The sequence below is a fragment of the Mobula birostris genome, chromosome 11 (genome assembly GCF_030028105.1).
Source record: "Mobula birostris isolate sMobBir1 chromosome 11, sMobBir1.hap1, whole genome shotgun sequence".
In the NCBI taxonomy this organism is placed as follows: domain Eukaryota; kingdom Metazoa; phylum Chordata; class Chondrichthyes; order Myliobatiformes; family Myliobatidae; genus Mobula; species Mobula birostris.
The window spans coordinates 32,662,754-32,680,384 of record NC_092380.1 but is presented as its reverse complement, the minus strand read 5'-3'; the positions used below and the strand labels follow the sequence as shown (position 1 = coordinate 32,680,384).

General features: G+C 50.2%; 1 protein-coding gene across 2 annotated transcripts; it reads left to right on the top strand.

Annotated features, from left to right (window-relative positions):
* Positions 1 to 216: 216 nt before the first annotated feature.
* Positions 217 to 13,191, top strand: nif3l1 (NIF3 NGG1 interacting factor 3-like 1 (S. cerevisiae)). Of its 2 annotated transcripts, none has more exons than XM_072272060.1 (7): positions 217 to 306; positions 2,354 to 2,820; positions 3,149 to 3,311; positions 3,635 to 3,749; positions 3,936 to 4,074; positions 12,008 to 12,091; positions 12,433 to 13,191. In XM_072272060.1, the coding sequence occupies exons 2-7, from the start codon at positions 2,370 to 2,372 to the stop codon at positions 12,615 to 12,617; spliced, it is 1,137 nt and encodes a 378-aa protein (XP_072128161.1). In that variant the 5' UTR covers positions 217 to 306; positions 2,354 to 2,369; the 3' UTR covers positions 12,618 to 13,191. The 2 variants fall into 2 exon arrangements, with proteins under 2 accessions (XP_072128161.1, XP_072128162.1); XM_072272061.1 differs by having other exon boundaries at positions 12,008 to 12,122; positions 12,433 to 12,601.
* Positions 13,192 to 17,631: the final 4,440 nt, after the last annotated feature.

Here is a 17,631-nt window from a genome sequence, read left to right as displayed (position 1 = left end):
CTCCACTCCACTCCACTCCACTCCACTCCACTCCACTCCACTCCACTCCACTCCACTCCACTCCACTCCACTCCACTCCACTCCACTCCACTCCACTCCACTCCACTCCACTCCACTCCCTCCGCTCTCCCGAAGAGAGCTCGGCGCCTTTAAAATTCCCGGGCAGACGGACGTTTCGCGATGACGTCAGACGTACATCCGGAGGCGGAAGGGGAGGAGCCTGGAGGAGCGCGGGACGGGGCCGCCAACTCTCCCTGGGATCCTCCTGTGCCCTCACCAGAACGGGGCTGCTTGGGGGGTTAAAAGGTCGGAATGGGATGAAATCGTAATGTTGTACTGCTCCACCTCCAACAAAATAATTAAACCTGGGCTGTTGTATTGGGACCACGGAGGGGTGGGAAGGGGAGGGAGATGGGGGAGTGGAGGGGCGGGAAGGGGAGGGAGATGGGGGAGTGGAGGGGTGGGAAGGGGAGGGAGATGGGGGAGTGGAGGGGTGGGGAGGGAGGGAGATGGGGGAGTGGAGGGGTGGGGAGGGGAAGGAGATGAGGGAGTGGAGGGGCGGGAAGGGGAGGGAGATGGGGGAGTGGAGGGGTGGGGAGGGGAAGGAGATGGGGGAGTGGAGGGGCGGGAAGGGGAGGGAGATGGGGGAGTGGAGGGGTGGGAAGGGGAGGGAGATGGGGGAGTGGAGGGGAGGGGAAGGAGATGGGGGAGTGGAGGGGCGGGAAGGGGAGGGAGATGGGGGAGTGGAGGGGTGGGAAGGGGAGGGAGATGGGGGAGTGGAGGGGTGGGGAGGGAGATGGGGGAGTGGAGGGGTGGGAAGAGGAGGGAGATGGGGGAGTGGAGGGGTGGGGAGGGGAGGGAGATGGGGAGTGGAGGAGTGGGGAGGGGAGGGAGATGGGGGAGTGGAGGGGTGGGGAGGGGAAGGAGATGGGGGAGTGGAGGGGTGGGGAGGGAGATGGGGGAGTGGAGGGGTGGGAAGGGGAGGGAGATGGGGAGTGGAGGGGTGGGGAGGGGAGGGAGATGGGGGAGTGGAGGGGTGGGGAGGGGAGGGAGATGGGGGAGTGGAGGGGTGGGGAGGGAAGGAGATGGGGAGTGGAGGGGTGGGGAGGGGAAGGAGATGGGGGAGTGGAGGGGTGGGGAGGGGAAGGAGATGGGGGAGTGGAGGGGTGGGGAGGGAGATGGGGAGTGGAGGGGTGGGAAGGGGAGGGAGATGGGGGAGTGGAGGGGTGGGGAGGGGAGGGAGATGGGGGAGTGGAGGGGTGGGGAGGGAAGGAGATGGGGGAGTGGAGGGGTGGGGAGGGGAAGGAGATGGGGGAGTGGAGGGGTGGGGAGGGAGATGGGGGAGTGGAGGGGTGGGAAGGGGAGGGAGATGGGGGAGTGGAGGGGTGGGAAGGGGAGGGAGATGGGGGAGTGGAGGGGTGGGAAGGGGAGGGAGATGGGGGAGTGGAGGGGTGGGAAGGGGAGGGAGATGGCGGAGTGGAGGGGTGGGAAGGGGCGGGAGATGGGGGAGTGGAGGGGTGGGAAGGGGAGGGAGATGGGGGAGTGGAGGGGAGGGAAGGGGAGGGAGATGGCGGAGTGGAGGGGTGGGAAGGGGCGGGAGATGGGGGAGTGGAGGGGTGGGAAGAGGAGGGAGATGGAGTGGAGGGGTGGGAAGAGGAGGGAGATGGAGTGGAGGGGTGGGAAGAGGAGGGAGATGGGGAGTGGAGGGGTGGGGAGGGGAAGGAGATGGAGTGGAGGGGTGGGGAGGGAGGGAGATGGGGGAGTGGAGGGGTGGGGAGGGAGATGGGGGAGTGGAGGGGTGGGAAGAGGAGGGAGATGGGGGAGTGGAGGGGTGGGAAGGGGAGGGAGATGGGGGAGTGGAGGGGTGGGAAGGGGAGGGAGATGGGGGAGTGGAGGGGTGGGGAGGGAGATGGGGGAGTGGAGGGGTGGGAAGGGGAGGGAGATGGCGGAGTGGAGGGGTGGGAAGGGGAGGGAGATGGCGGAGTGGAGGGGTGGGAAGGGGCGGGAGATGGGGGAGTGGAGGGGTGGGAAGGGGAGGGAGATGGGGGAGTGGAGGGGAGGGAAGGGGAGGGAGATGGCGGAGTGGAGGGGTGGGAAGGGGCGGGAGATGGGGGAGTGGAGGGGTGGGAAGGGGAGGGAGATGGGGGAGTGGAGGGGAGGGAGATGGATTGAGTCATGGAGATGAGACGTGATCATGTCAAATCTGTGAAAATTGACTGAATCTCCCCCTTCTCACCCTCCTCCACCTCCACCCCCACCCCCTTCTCTCTCACCCTCCCCTCCCCTCTCTCCCTTCCCTTCTCCCACCCTCCTCCACCTCTACCCTCTCTTTCTGTCCCCCTCCCAACCATAGGTAGATCCCCTGCTCCATGTTCCTGCGCCTCCGCCCCTTCCTCACCAGTGTCCGCCCTTGCGTGACCTCCCTCTGCCGCTCCCTCTCCTCCCGGACCCCCCTCTCTGCTTCCATGGACCTGCAGGAGGTGGTGATCCTCCTTGAGAAGCTGGCACCCCCCAGCCTGGCCGCTAGCTGGGATAACGTGGGACTCTTGCTCGCACCGGCCTCTCCTCTCCGCGTCCGCTCTGCCCTTCTAGCCGTGGACCTGACCGAGGATGTACTGAGGGAGGCAATCGAACTGCCGGCCCAGCTCCTGATCTGCTATCACCCTCCCATTTTCCACCCCCTCCGACGCCTTACCCCTGCCGACTGGAAAGGCCGGATCCTGACTGGAGCGCTGGAAAACTGCATCGCCGTGTACTCCCCGCACACTGCCCTTGACGCAGTCCCTGGTGGTGTCAACGATTGGCTGGCTGAGGGTCTGGGTGAGTGCTCACTCACTGAGCAGGGTTCCCTCTGCACTCTCCCGTTATACACTCTCGGATCAGACACACAGTGAAACTCCCTCTACACTGTCCCATCACACACTCCCGGGGTCAGACACAGAGTGAAGCTCCCTCCACACCGTCCCATCACACACTCCCGGGGTCAGACACAGAATGAAGCTCCCTCCACACCGTCCCATCATACACTCCCGGGGTCAGACACAGAGTGAAGCTCCCTCCACACCGTCCCAGCACACACTCCCGGGGTCAGACACAGACTGAGGCTCCTTCTGACTCTCCGTATCTCTCCCTGTCCTTCCATCCCCAGGTGAATGCACCACTCGGCCTCTGACCGAATCTGTGAGTGACTCCTTCCCCAGCGCTACCTCCCACCGCCTTGAGGTGACTATTCCTGAGGGGTTTAACTCGGAGACTGTTCTCACTCGCCTTCGGGAGCAGGAGGGAGTCTGGGTACCTGCAGAGACCCCCAGGTAAGGGGTGTGGTCCATGGAGTGGTGGGTAACCTGGGAGAGAGAGGAGATTGCATGGGATATGAACACATCCGCCTCCCTCTCCTCTCTCACACTCTTCTATCTCTTTCTGTCCTCTCTCTGTCTCTTCCCCTCTCTAACGCCCTTTTCTCACCTGCGCCCCCTTTCTCCCCTCTTCTGCCCTCTCACACCTCTCTCTCTTTCTCAAACCCCACTTCTCTGACTCCCACTCATACATGCTCCCTCTTGCTCTCCCCCCCACACCCCCTCTCTCATCACCCCTCTCTCACCTCCTCGCTCACACCCCTCTCACTCTGACACAGGGCTGGGTGCCGACTCTCGCTGACCTGTGTCCACTCGGGGCTGGTGGGAGCCATTCGGATCATTGGAGCCTACAGGGAACTGAGACAGAGTCTGGAACTAACTCGCCTGGAGAAGGTGGGTAAGGGGACGGGGAAGAGGGAGTGGGGTACAGGGTGCGGCAAGGCAGTAGTCGGAGGGAGGTGGGGTTGAGGGGAAGTCAGAGGGAGGGAGATGTGGCCATGGGAGGGGGAGAGAATATAGTCCTCCCTACTGTCTCCTGGTCCCTCAGTGTCCTCTCTCTCTCTCTCTCTCACCCCACAGCCTCCCCTGCCAGACACAGGGATGGGACGCTTGTGCCAACTGCAGACCCCCACCCCCATCAAAACCCTGGTGCAGAGGGTGAAACAGCACCTGGGGGTACCCCACTTGCGCCTGGCTCTGGGATCTGGTCAAAGTTTGGGTAAGTGAGATACTTCCTTCCCCCCTCAACCCCCACCCCTCTCTCTCTCCTCCTACTGCACTGTGGCCCTTCCACCATTCCCCCCTCCCCTGCCTCCCTGTTCCCCCTTCCTTCCCCCAGCACTTTATTCCATATTCAGACCATCCTCTGGGTGAAAGAGTTGGCCCTCAGGTTCCTATGAAATCTCCCTCCCCTCTCACATTAAGCCTGGTTCTTTATTCCACAACCCTGGGGAAAAGACTATGCACATTCATCCTCTCTCTGTCTCTGTGATTCTATACATCTCTAAGGTCAGTCCTCAGTCTCCTACGCTCCAGGGAATAAAATGCCAACCTGCCCAATCTCTCTCCATAACTTAGTCCTGCCAGTTCAGGAAATATGCTTGTAAACCACCTCTGCACTCTTTCTAGTTTAATGGCATCTCTCCCATCGCTGGGCAACAAGACTGAACACAATACTCCAATATCTTGTACAGCTGCAACATAACATCCCAGCCCCTGTACTCAGTGACCTGACTGGTGAAGGCCAGCCTGTCAAACACCTTCTTCACCTCCCCATCTGTCTGTGCCCACACACTCAGGGACCCTTGTACCTGTACCCCTAGTTCCTCTGTTCTTCAAAGTGCGATGCCTCAGAAAGGCAGCTTCCATTAAGGACCCCCATCACCCAGGACATACCGTCTTCTCATTGTGACCATCAAGGAGATGGTACAGGAGCCTGAGGACACACACTCACTGGTTTCAGAACAGCTTCCCCCTCCGCCATCAGATTTCTGAATGGACAGTGAACTCACCTACACTACCTCACTACTTTTTTCGTTCTTTTAAAAAAACTGTTCCTTTTTGCACAACTTATTTAATGTAATAATATTTTTTATTGTAATTTATAGTTTTTTATCATGTATTATACTGTACTGCTGCCAGAAAACAAAATATTTCATGCCATATGCCAGCGATATTAAACTTGAATCTAATTCAGATTCTGATGCAACACTCCACAGGGCCCTGCCTTTCACTGTGAGACCCCTGGCCTAAACTTGTCTTGCAAGAATACAACCCCTCACACTTACCCAAAATAAATGCCATTCGCCATTTCTTGGACTGTGGGAGACTGAGGTGTGACCTTATACAGGGGCAGAACATCAGCAGGGGATTGTATAAGGGGTTGCACATATTTCTTATTCATTAACTGTCTCGGGGTCCCCTGGAATTCCTGATGATCTTCACGCTCAATAACATCGCCCATTAAAGAGTTGTCTGCAAGCTTACTAACTGCACCTTACACATTGGAATGTTGAAGGGCTTGTTCCTATTACAGAACAGAAACTTCAGGCCTGTTGCGCCAAACTAATGAAGTTAGTAATTCCATTCCAAATTAACTTCTGCCTACACAATGTCCACATCCATGTGCCTATCTTAGAGCCTCTTCAATGCCCCTTTCATATATGCCTCCACCACTACCCCTGGCAGTACATTCCAGGCACCCACCCCTCTGGGTTTTTAAAAAAAAAAATCCCCACATATCTCCTTTAAACTTTCCTTCTCTAACCTTAAATGCATGCCCTCTGACTTGGAACAGTACTGCACAGAAACAGGCCATTTAGCCCATCTAGTTTGTGCTGACTCATTAATCTGCCTATTCCCATCAATCGGCACCCGGACCAAAACCATCCATACCCCTGCCATCCATGTGCCTATCCAAATTTCCCTTAATGTTGAAACGGAACCCAAATGCACCATTTCCACTTACAGCTCGGTTCACCAACTCGCACCACCCTCTGAGAGAAGTTGTTCCCCCTCCTGTTCCCCTTAAATGTTTCACCTCATACTTGCCTGCAGTAAATTCCATCTACCATTTTTCCAGCTGGACCAGGTCCCGCTACCATCCTTGATAGTCTTCCTCACTGTTCATTACACCCCCGGTCTTGGTGTTACCTGCAAATGTGCTGATTCAGTTAACCACATTATCAATGATCTGGATGATATAGATGACAAACAACAATGGACCCAGCTCCAGTCCCTGCGGTACACCACTAGTCACAGGCTTCCAGTCAGAGAGGCTACTGCCGCTCTCTGGCTTCTCCCACAAAGCCAACGTCTAATCCAATTCACTACCTTATCCTGAACACCAAGCTTCTGGACCAACCTCCCATGTGGACCTTGTCGAAGGCCTTACTAGAGTCCATGTAGATAGCATCCACTGTCTTGCCTTCATCAACTTTCCTTGTAACTTCACTAATTAGTCACTAAGGGGCCTTATATATCAGGCCCCTTAGAATGTTTTCCAATAACTTTCCCACCGCTGCTTCAGACTCACCAGCCTATAATTTCCTGGTTTATTTTTAGAGGCTTTCTTAAACAATAGAACGACATTAACTATCTTCCAGTCCTCTGGCATCTCATTTGTAGCTAAAGGTGCTTCTGATACCATCTGAAATTGGCCTTTCTCCAATTTAGAATCTCAACCCAAGGAGCAGATCTTTCCTTTCCTATAATAATTTTGAAACTAGTGAATCAGAATGTGTCATGAATGACATGTGTCATGAAATTTGTTAACTTAGCAGCAGTTCAATGCAATACATAATCTAGAAGAAGAAATAATAAATAATTAAAGTATATCTATACTAAATAGATTAAAAACAGAAAATTTAAAAAGTGAGGTAGTGTTCACGGGTTCAATGTCTATTTAGGAATTGGATGGCAGAGGGGAAGAAGCTGTTCCTGAATGGCTGAGTGTGTGCCTTCAGGTTTCTGTATCTCCTCCTGACGGTAACAGTGAGAAAAGGGCATGCCCTGGGTGCTAGGAGCAAAAGTAGGTCATTTGGCCCATCGAGTCTACTCAGTCATTCAATCATAGTTGATCCAATTCTTCTGGTCATCCCCACTCCCCTGCCTTCTCCCCATACCTTTTGATGCCCTGGCTAATCAAGAACCTATCTATCTCTGCCTTAAATGCACCCAATGACTTGGCCTCCACAGCTGCTCGTAGCAACAGATTCCACAGATTTACCACCCTCTGACTAAAGTAATTTCTCTGCATCTTTGTTCTAAATGGACGTCCTTCAATCCTGAAGTTGTGCCCTCTTGTCCTAGACTCCCCTACCATGGGAAATAACTTTGCCATTTCAAATCTGTTCAGGCCTTTTAACATTTGAATATTTCTATGAGATCCTCCCCCACCCCCATTCTCCTGAACTCCAGGGAATATAGCCCAAGAGCTACCAGACATTCCTCTTCTAGTAACCCTTTCATCCCTGGAATCATTCTCGTGAATCTTCTCTGAATCCTCTATAATGTCAGTATATCCTTGCTAAAATAAGGAGCCCAGAACTGCACACAATAGTCCCAAGTGTGGTCTCACGAGTGCCTTATAGAGCCTCAACATCACATCCCTGCTCTTATATTCTATACCTCTAGAAAAGAATGCCAACATTGCATTTCCCTTCTTCACCACTGACTCAACCTGGAGGTTAACCTTTAGAGTATGCTGCACAAGGACTCCCAAGTTATTTTGCATCTGCATTTTGAATTCTCTCCCCATCTAAATAACAGTCTTCCTGTTTATTTCTTCCACCAAAGTGCATGACCATACACTTTCCAACATTGTATTTCATTTACCAGTTCTTTGCCCAGTCCCCTAAACTACCTAAGTGTCTCTGTTTCCTCAACACTACCCACTCCTCCGTCTATCTTTGTTTCCTCAGCAAATTTAGCCAGAAATCCATTAATACTGTAGTCCAAATCATTGACATGCACTGTAAAAAGCAACGGTCCCAGCACTGACCCCTGTGGAACTCCACTGGTAACCGGCAGCCAGCCAAAATAGGATCCCTTTATTCCCACTGTCTGTTTTCTGCCGACCAGCCAATGCTGCACCCATGCTAGTAACTCCCCTGTAATTCCATGGGCCCTTATCTTGCTAAGCAGCTTCACGTACGGCACCTTGTCATTGGCCTTCTGAAAATCCAAGTACAGCACCTCTACTGCATCTCCTCTGTCTACCCTGCTTGTAATTTCCTCAAAAAATTGCAGTAGGTTAGTCAGGCAGGATTTTCCTTTCAGAAAACCATGCTGGCTTTGGCCTATCTTGTCATGTGCCTCCAGGTACTCCATAACCTCATCCCAAACAATCGATTCCAACAACTTCCCAACCACTGATGGGAAGGATGCTGCCTTTCTGAGACTCTGCTCCCTGAAGATGTCCTGGTGTCCTGGGTACTTTGTAGGCTAGTACCCAAGGTGGAGCTGACTAAATTTACAACCCTCTGCTGCTCTTTTTTGGTCCTGTGTAGTAGCCCCCCGCCCCCCATACCAGACGGTGATGCAGCCTGTCAGAATGCTCTGCACGGTACAACTGGTTTTTGAGTGTTTTTATTGATAGACCAAATCTCTTCAAACTCCTAATGACGTATAGTCGTTGTCTTGCCTCCTTTATAAATGCATCAATATGTTAGGACCAGGTTAGATCCTCAGAGATCTTGACACCCAAGAACTTGAAATTGCTCACTTGCTCCTCTTCTGATCCCTGTACGAGTGTTGGTATGTGTTCCTTCATCTTACCATTCCTGAAGTTATAGTCAGTTCTTTCATCTTATTGACGTTGAGTGCCAGGTTGTTGCTGCGGCACCACTGCACCAGTTGGCATATCTCACTCCTGTACGCCCTCTCGTCACCACCTGAGATTCTACCAACAATGGTTGTATCATCAGCAAATTTATAGATGGTATTTGATCTATGCCTAGCAACACAGTCATGTGTACAGAGAGAGTAGAGCAGTGGGCTGAGCACACACCCCTGAGGTGCATCAGTGTTGATCGTCAGTAAGGAGGATATGTTGTCACCAATCCGCACAGATTGTGGTCTTCTGGTTAGGAAGTCGACAATCCATTTGTGGATGGAGGTACAGAAGCTCAGGATCTGTAACTTCTCAATCAGGATTGTGGGAATGATGGTGTTAAATGCTGAGCTATATTCGATGAACAGCATCTTGACATGGCTGTTTGTGTTGTCCTAGTGATCTAAGGCCAAGTGAAGAGCAATTGAGATTGCATCTGCCACAGACCTATTGTGGTGATAGGCAAATTGCAGTGGGCCCAGGTCCTTGCTGAGGCAGGAGTTCAGTCTAGTCATGACCACCGTCTTAAAGCATTTCAACACTGTCAATGTGAGTGCTACCACACTATAGTCATTAAGGCAGCCCACATTATTCTTAGGCACGGATATAATTGTTGCCTTTTTGAAGCAAGTGGGAATTTCTGTCTGTAGCAGTGAGAGGTTGAAAATGTCCTTGAATACTCCCGCCAGTTGGTTGGCATAAGTTTTCAGAGCCTTACCAGGTACTCCGTTGGAGCATTCTGCCTTGCGAGAGTTCACCCTCTTTAAAGACAGCCTAACGTCGGCCTCTGAGACAGAGATCACAGGGTCACCGGGTGCAGCAGGGACCTTCACAGCTGTAGTTGTATTCTCCCTTTCAAAGCGGGCATAGAAGGCTTTTGAGTTCATCTGGTAGTGAAGCATCGCTGCCATTCATGCTATTGGGTTTCACTTTGTAGGAAGTGATGTCTTGCAAACCCTGCCAGAGTTGTCATACACCTGATGTCACCTCCAACCTCGTTCAAAATTATCTCTCCGCCCTTGAAATAACCCTCCGCAAGTCATACCTGGTTTTCTGATACAGACTTGGGTCGCCAGCCTTAAATGCCATAAATCTAGCCTTCAACAGATGACATACCTCCTGGTTCATTCCAGCCTGCCCTCCTGCAGCCACAGATGGCTACAATGTCATAATTCATGTGCTGATCCATGCCTGAGCTCATCCACCTTTTCCTACAATATTCCTTACATTGAAACATACACAGCTCAGAATGTTAGTCCCACCATGCTCAACGTTTTGATTCTTGACTTTGTATGCTTAATGACATCTTTCTTCACAACCACTCCACTATCTGCTCCAGCACTCTGGTTTTGGCCCCTCTGCAACTGACCCTGTGGTATTGGACATTTCCACCCAGCTTTCTACTCTATCTGTACCTCTCCGAATCTTATACACCTCTTTCAGATCTCCCCTCAGCCTCCATCACTCCAGAGAAAACAACCCACGTTTGTCCAGCCTCTCCTTGTAGATCGTACCCCCTAGTCCAGGCAGCATCCTAGTGCAGGGCTCCCCAACCTTTTTTGCACCGCGGATCGGTTTAATATTGAAATATATTCTCCACATATATTGACATATATTCTTGCGGACCGGCCGACCAGGGGGTGGTGTTCAAGTCAGGTTAAGCTCACCTCAACATACCTTTTACAGTTCAGGTTGCCAACTTTCTCACTCCCAAATAAGGGACAAAAGTAGCAGTCAAATCCCGGGACACTTCACCGGAAAGACTACCATGACCATGAAGGCTTGCGTGGGCACCTGTGTGCGCATGCGTGACGTGCGCACGTGCCGATTTTTTTTCCCCACAAACCAGTTTTGCCTTCATCTTCCCGATTATATTGTACATACATTATTTCTACCTTATATAGGCTGTGTATTTATCATATCATTCCTGCTTTTACTATATGTTAGTGTTATTTATTTTAGGTTTTATGTGTTATTTGGTATGATTTGTTAGGTTATTTTTTGGGTCTGGGAACACTCAAAAAATTTTTCCCATTTAAATTAATGGTAACTGTTTCTTTGCTTTACGCCATTTCCACTTACGAATGGTTTCATAGGAACGCTCTACCTTAGTGGGGGAAATACGGGACAAGGGTAGTCCCGTATGGGACAAACCAATTTAGCCCAGTATACAGGATGTCCTGGCCAATACGGGACAGTTGGCAACCCTATGTTCAAGTTCAACAGTGCGTGACAGGGAATGAGAAAGGTGCAACTGACTCATATCGTTTCCTCACGGCCCAGTAGCACGTGCTTTGGTGGTTGGGGACTGCTGTCCTAGTGCACTTTCGCTGCACCCTACAAAGCCCCCACACCCTTCAAATAACGGGGACCTGAACTGTACACAATACTCCAAGTGTGAACTAACTCAAGTGTGTACAGCTGCAGTGTGACTTTCCAACATTGCCGGGACTGTTCAAGGCAAGTGGGCTGTGCACTGTCTTTACCACACTCAATACGTGCTGCCACTTTCGGGGAGCTGTGAACTTGAACCCACTGTGAAGGGTCCTGCCATTCACTGTGTCCTACCCCTTTACGTCTGACCTCCCAAAGTACAACACCTCACGCTTGCTCGGCTTAAACTCCATCTGCCATTCCTCTGCCCGTTTCTGCAACTGATCTGTACCCTGCTGAATCTTTTGGCAATCCTTTACACCGTCCACAAACTTGCCTACCATCACAGACCTCCAGATGGAATAGGTTCCATCGACTACCATCCTCTGTCTTGTATGAGCAAGTCAATTTTATTTAGAGATACAGCACAATTACAGGCCCTTTTGGTCCAACGGGACTGCGTCACCCAGTTACACCCATGTGACTAACCCGTACGCCTTTGGAATGTGGGAGGAAACCGGAGCACCCGGAGGAAACTCACACAGTCACGGGGAGAACGTGCAAACTCCTTACAGACAGCTGCGGGAATTGAAGCCGGCCTGCTGGCTCTGTGATAGAGTCATGCTATCGTGCAGCCCCGCAATTCCGAATCCAAACGTCCATGCATATCAGCCCCCTGAGTCAGCCTCCATGAATCCAGCTCTGAGCCCCATCTGACCTGACTGAGCTCAGAGTCGCTGTGTCTCGGACAATCCTGCACCCAGCCCTTGTTTCTTCCTCTCTCCCCCTCTCCCTTCCTCTGTGTCTGTGGAGTTTTCATTTTCTTCCAGTGTTGGCACGCCGCCACCCCTCCCCCTCCGACTGCGGGAAGGTCCAGGAGTGGCTGGGGGGTGGGGGAGGGTCAGGGGCCTGTCTGCCTGACCGTTTCCGTGTCCCCTGCCTGCAGAGTCGCTGGTGAGCACGGTGGCTGTCTGCGCTGGAGCTGGAGGGAGCATCCTGGAAGGCGTGCACGCAGATCTCTACCTGACCGGTAGGGAAGGGCGAGGGGCTGGCCAGAGGAGGTGGGCGTGTGTGAGAGGTTGCAAGAGGGAGGAGGGAGAACTTATGACGGGAGGGGAGAAGCGAGGGAAGAGGGGGGTGGGTGGACCAAGGGCGGGTTGGGGGAGTGAAGGATGGAGTGGGGGAAGTGATGTAGACTGCAATACAAACAATATTCATTTTCTCTCCCTCTCTCCCTACCCCTTTCCATGATACCCTATCCCCCACCTCCACCCTCCCCCTCCCTTTAACCCCTCTCCCCCCATATCTCTCTCTCTCCCCTCCTCCTCCCCCCCCTTCTCCATCTCCCCACCTCTGTCTGCACCCCCACAGGAGAAATGTCCCACCACCAGACCCTGAATGCCGTCTCACAGGGACACTCCGTCCTCCTGGCCGAGCACTCTACCTCTGAGCGGGGCTTCCTCCCCCGCTTTGCCTCCCTCCTCACCCCCTCACTCTCAGGTCAGGTCTCACTCCATGTCTCAACCCAGGACCGCGAACCCCTCACCCTGGTCTGAGGCCTGATTTGGGCTTGTGGGGGGAGGAGGGAGCCTTTCTCTCCCGGGAGAGGGAAGGAGGGCATTTTCAACCTGGGGCTTTACCATTCCCACCCTGTCTCACCCCAACAACCGGACAGGCGCAACGCGTCAGCAAGCAGCAATCACCACAAAGCTCCCTTGTGCTTTGTAAGCTGACACAATCATCTCTGAAGTACATGTTTATGTCATTAATTATGTGATAATCTTGAATTTGGTGGGAGGGTTTGTGATGGGAGTGGAGGGAGATTCACTCTGCGTCTGACCCCGGGAGTGTGTGATGGGACAGTGTGGAGGGAGCTTCAGTCTTGTGTTTGACCCTGGGAGTGTGTGATAGGATGGAGGGAGCTTCACTCTGCGTCTGACCCCGAGAGTGTGTGATAGGATGGAGTGGAGGGAGCTTCACTCTGCTTCTGACCCTGGGAGTTTGAATACTCTAGTTTGGTCTTGTAAATTGAAATCTGTTCACAGATTGTGGATATCACCACTGGCTGCTGATGGACTTTGAATTAAAGCCAGGATGAGGGAGAGTAACACTCCCGTCCTAACTACTCTGCGTTGGCTTCCTGTATCTTTTCGAATGATTTAACGTTCTCTTCCTTGATCATAAAGCTGTCAGTGGTCTGGGACCAGAGTACATCACAGAATCACTTTTATAATCCTGCTCAAGTTCTCAGGTCTCCTACCGGTCTCTGAAGTTTAAAGAAACTCCCTCAAAGGATAATTGGCAGGTCAAATTTTTTAAATACGCTCCTAAACTGTGAAATTCGATACCTAAAACTTTAAGGGAAGGAGATTCAGTTGACACTTTTAAACGCCAGCTCAAAACCTACTTGTTTATCATTGCTTTAAACTAACATTGTTTTGTCTTTTATTTTCATGTTTGCTCTTTATCCCATCGTTAAGCACTTTGAACCACATTATCTGTATGAAAAGTGCCATATTACAGTATTCTGGAAATCCAGAATATTGAACCTTAGTTCAAAATACCTACTAGCAGAGGGCAAGTTTTAAAAGTATTAAATGACATGTACAGGGCCATTGTTTTTATGCAGAGTGTGTCCTACCCTTGTACATCAAGGTCCCCCCATCCCTCGATACTCCCCACCATTCATGGTGTGTGTCCTACCCTTGTACACTGGGTATGTCTGGTCCTCGATACACCCCACCATTCGCGGTGTGAGTCCTACCCTCGTGCACTGAGGACAAACTATATCTCAATACGTATTAGAAGGCCATGAAGACCATTTGTTGGGTGCAGTTAAGGCAGAAATTGATATTGTCTTGATTGCTGAGCGGGATAAGGGTTATAGTGAGAATACAAGAGAACGGCAGAATAGTTGGATGTGGGGTAATCTGGATGGGCCGAGTGGCCCTCCTTATCCTAACCTGCGGAGTAGTTGGCCCCTGATAGCAGGCTTCTTGTGGAGTTTGAGAGTCATCTTCTAACTCCATCTAGAAGTTTGCGGTTGGCTTGGCTCAAATAATGTTAAGTCAGAGCACAAGGAGGAGATCACCTGGTGACCGGATGTCTTGACAACGAACTTTCCTTCAACCTTGTCAACTAAAACAAAAGCTGGTCATTGACTTCAGGAAGGGGGGCAGTGCACATGCTCCTGTCTACATCAGTGGTGCAGAGGTTGAGAGCTTCAAGTTCTGTGAACATCACCAATAAAAGGGTTCAGGGAACAAGTTATTTAATAGCAGAACTTATTACCCAGAAGAGGAAATGTGAGAACCTAATAATGCCAGCGTGTAAAATTATAGTGGGTGAAATGCTAGGAGACGATGCAGTACAAGAAATTGAAAAGGTTTCACTCAAACAGTACGGTAAGTCGACGTATTGATGACATGTCACATGATGCTGAGAGGTTTTGTGTGATAAACTGAAAAACCAGTAAATGTCATGTTGTAGCATTTGTAAGTGATGGTGAAATTCAAGGGAACTTCTGCTGTTGCAGAGAGCTGCCCAAAACAAGCAAAGGCCAAGATATGTTTAATGTTTGGTTTTCATATCTGGAAACAAAATATCTGTCTTGGAGGAACTGTGTTGGCGTCTGTACTGATGGTGCCCCATCAATGGTTGGCTCCATGAGGGGTTTTGTTCCTCTTGTTTAAAAAGAGAAAATCCTGACATTTCCACAACACACTGCTTCAACATTGCAAATAAATTTTGATGTTCTATATAGCACTAATTAAAATCAATGTACAACCTTTATTTAAATTAAATCTACCGAGACTACCTTTAGAAAAATTAAATCCCATTTTGGCTTAAACCAGTTATTTAACAGAAATTTTTTATGTTTACCTCATTAGTTTTATAAATTTATGAACGGGAAAGAAAGAGATTAAATTCAAGAAAAGGAAGCTTAGCTTAACTTTTTTTTCAAGAAAGGTTGGCTAGAATTCATTCTCTACTCAAAAGAGCATTAACAATTATTTTTGGATTATTATATCTACAATTTACTGATCATGCTAGTGTATCATGAGCTCTAGATATAATAATTGTTAGACAGGGGTTTCCTGAAACCTGAAAATGTATTTCAAGGCCAACAACAGGAATTCTGCAGATGCTGGAAATTCAAGCAACACACATCAAAGTTGCTGGTGAACGCAGCAGGCCAGACAGCATCTCTAGGAAGAGGTACGGTCGACGTTTCAGGCTGAGACCGTTTGTCAAGGGTTCTTCCAGGGCAAAAAGGTTAGAAACATAGAAAAACTACAGCTCAATACAGGCCCTTTGGCCCACAAAGCTGTGCTGAACAATGTACTTACTTTAGAAATTATTTAGAGTTACCCACAGCCCTCTATTTTTCTAACCTCCATGTACCTATCCAGGAGTTTCTTAAAAGATCCTATTGTATCTGTCTCCACCACCATTGTCAGCAGCTCATTCCATGCACTCATCACTCTCTGCGTAAAAAAAAACTTAGCCCTGACATTTCCTCTGTACCTACTTCGAAATACCTTAAAACTGTGCCCCCTCATGCTAGCCATTTCAGCCCTGGGAAGAAGTCTCTGACTATCCACACAATCAATGCCTCTCATCGTCTTATACACCTCTGTCAGGTTACCTCTCATCCTCCATCACTCCAAGGAGAAAAGGCTGAGTTCATTCAACCTATTCTCGTAAGGCATGCTCCCCAATCTAGGCAACATCCTTGTAAATCTCCTCTGCACCCTTTCTATAGTTTCCACATCCTTCCTGTAGTGAGGTGACTAGAACTGAGCACAGTACTCCAAGTGGGGTCTGACCAGGGTCCTATATAGCTGTAATATTACTTCTTGGCTCTTAAACTCAATCTTACAGGTTGATGAACCCCAACGCACCGAATGCCTTCTTAACCACAGAGTCAACCTGTGCAGCAGCTTTGAGTGTCCAGTGGACTCGGATCCCAAGATCCCTCTGATCCTCCACATTGCCAAGAGTCTTTCCATTAATGCTATATTCTGCCATCATATTTGACCTACCAAAATGAACCACCTCACACTTATCTGGGTTGAACTCTATCTGCCACTTCTCAGCCCAGTTTTTCATCCTTTCAATGTCCCGTTGTAACCTCTGTCAGCCCTCCACACTATCCACAACACCCCCAACCAATTTTACTAACCCATCCCTCCACTTTGTCAGCCAGGTCATTATAAGAATCACGAAGAGAAGGGCTCCCAGAACAAATCCCTGAGGCACCCCACTGGTGTCGTGAAAACACTAACTAAGAACACTAGAGTGACTTCGAGTTTCGTTTTAAGAGTTTATTAACATGATATCATGGAGAGTCTGCAGCAGTCTCCACCGTCACCAGAATTCTGATTTTAGGTTGTACAGAGCTCATATTTACACAGCAAGACAAACAACTTCACATAACTTTGTTTGGCATCCCACGGTCAGTACATGATCAATTGTTTAAAATACATGTCAGTTATCTCTCAGCGCGAGTCTAACAGTTCTTCCTGCTTCCTGTTATCAGGACTCATAATTTACCCCCAGACGCACCCTCCCTCCTGGTTCCAGGGGCCTAGTATCTTATTAATTGGAGTTCCTGGTACTGCGCTTATCATCCAAGGTTATTCTTGACACACATCAGCAGTCTTAAACCCAGCTGTTCCAGAATGGTCAAGTATCCCATCATACACTAGTTTTAACCATTTCTACCACAACTGGTCACCGACCTCCTTGCAGGATATGACCCGTCTACAACCACTCTTTGCCTTCTGAGGGCAAGCCAATTCTGGATCCACAGAGCAAGGATCCCATGCCTCCTTACTTTCTCAATAAGCCTTGCATGGGGTACCTTATCAAATGCCTTGCTGAAGGCTGAGAGAGGCTGCTGTAGACCCTCAACAATTTTTGCCTAAACACCACAGAACGCATTCTATCTGGATACATCATGGCTTGGTATGGCAACTATGACTGCAGGAAACTGCAGAATTGTAGACACAGTTCAGAACATCACAGAAACCACCCTCCTCCATGGACTCTCTCTTCACCTCCCGCTGCCTCAGTAAAGCAGCCAGAGTAATCAAAGACCCCACCTACCCTGGACATTCAAAGCAGCACACACAAAATGCTGGAGGAACTCAGCAGGCTTGACAGCATCTATGGAAAAGTGAACAGTTGATGTTTTGGGCAAAGACCCTTTTTTGGGACGGAAGGGAAGGGGAGAAGGTGAGGAGAGGGATGGAAGACGTAGCCAAGGCAGCAGCTGATAGGTGAAACTAGGAGAAGGGGAGGTGATGAAATAAAGAGCTGGGAAGTTGGTGAAGGAGGTAATACAGGAAGGAGATAGCCTGATGACATGGTGTCCTGACAAACTTTCCCTCAACCTTGTCAGCTAAAGCAAAAGAGCTGGTCATTGACTTCAGGAAGGGGGTAAGTATTTTGTACTCTGTGTGGGATGTGGGAAATCTGGAATCTCCTGGATAAACACATCTGCACCAGGTACACAGAGTTGCAGCTCCTGACAGAACGTTTGAAGAAACTGGAACTGCAGCTCGA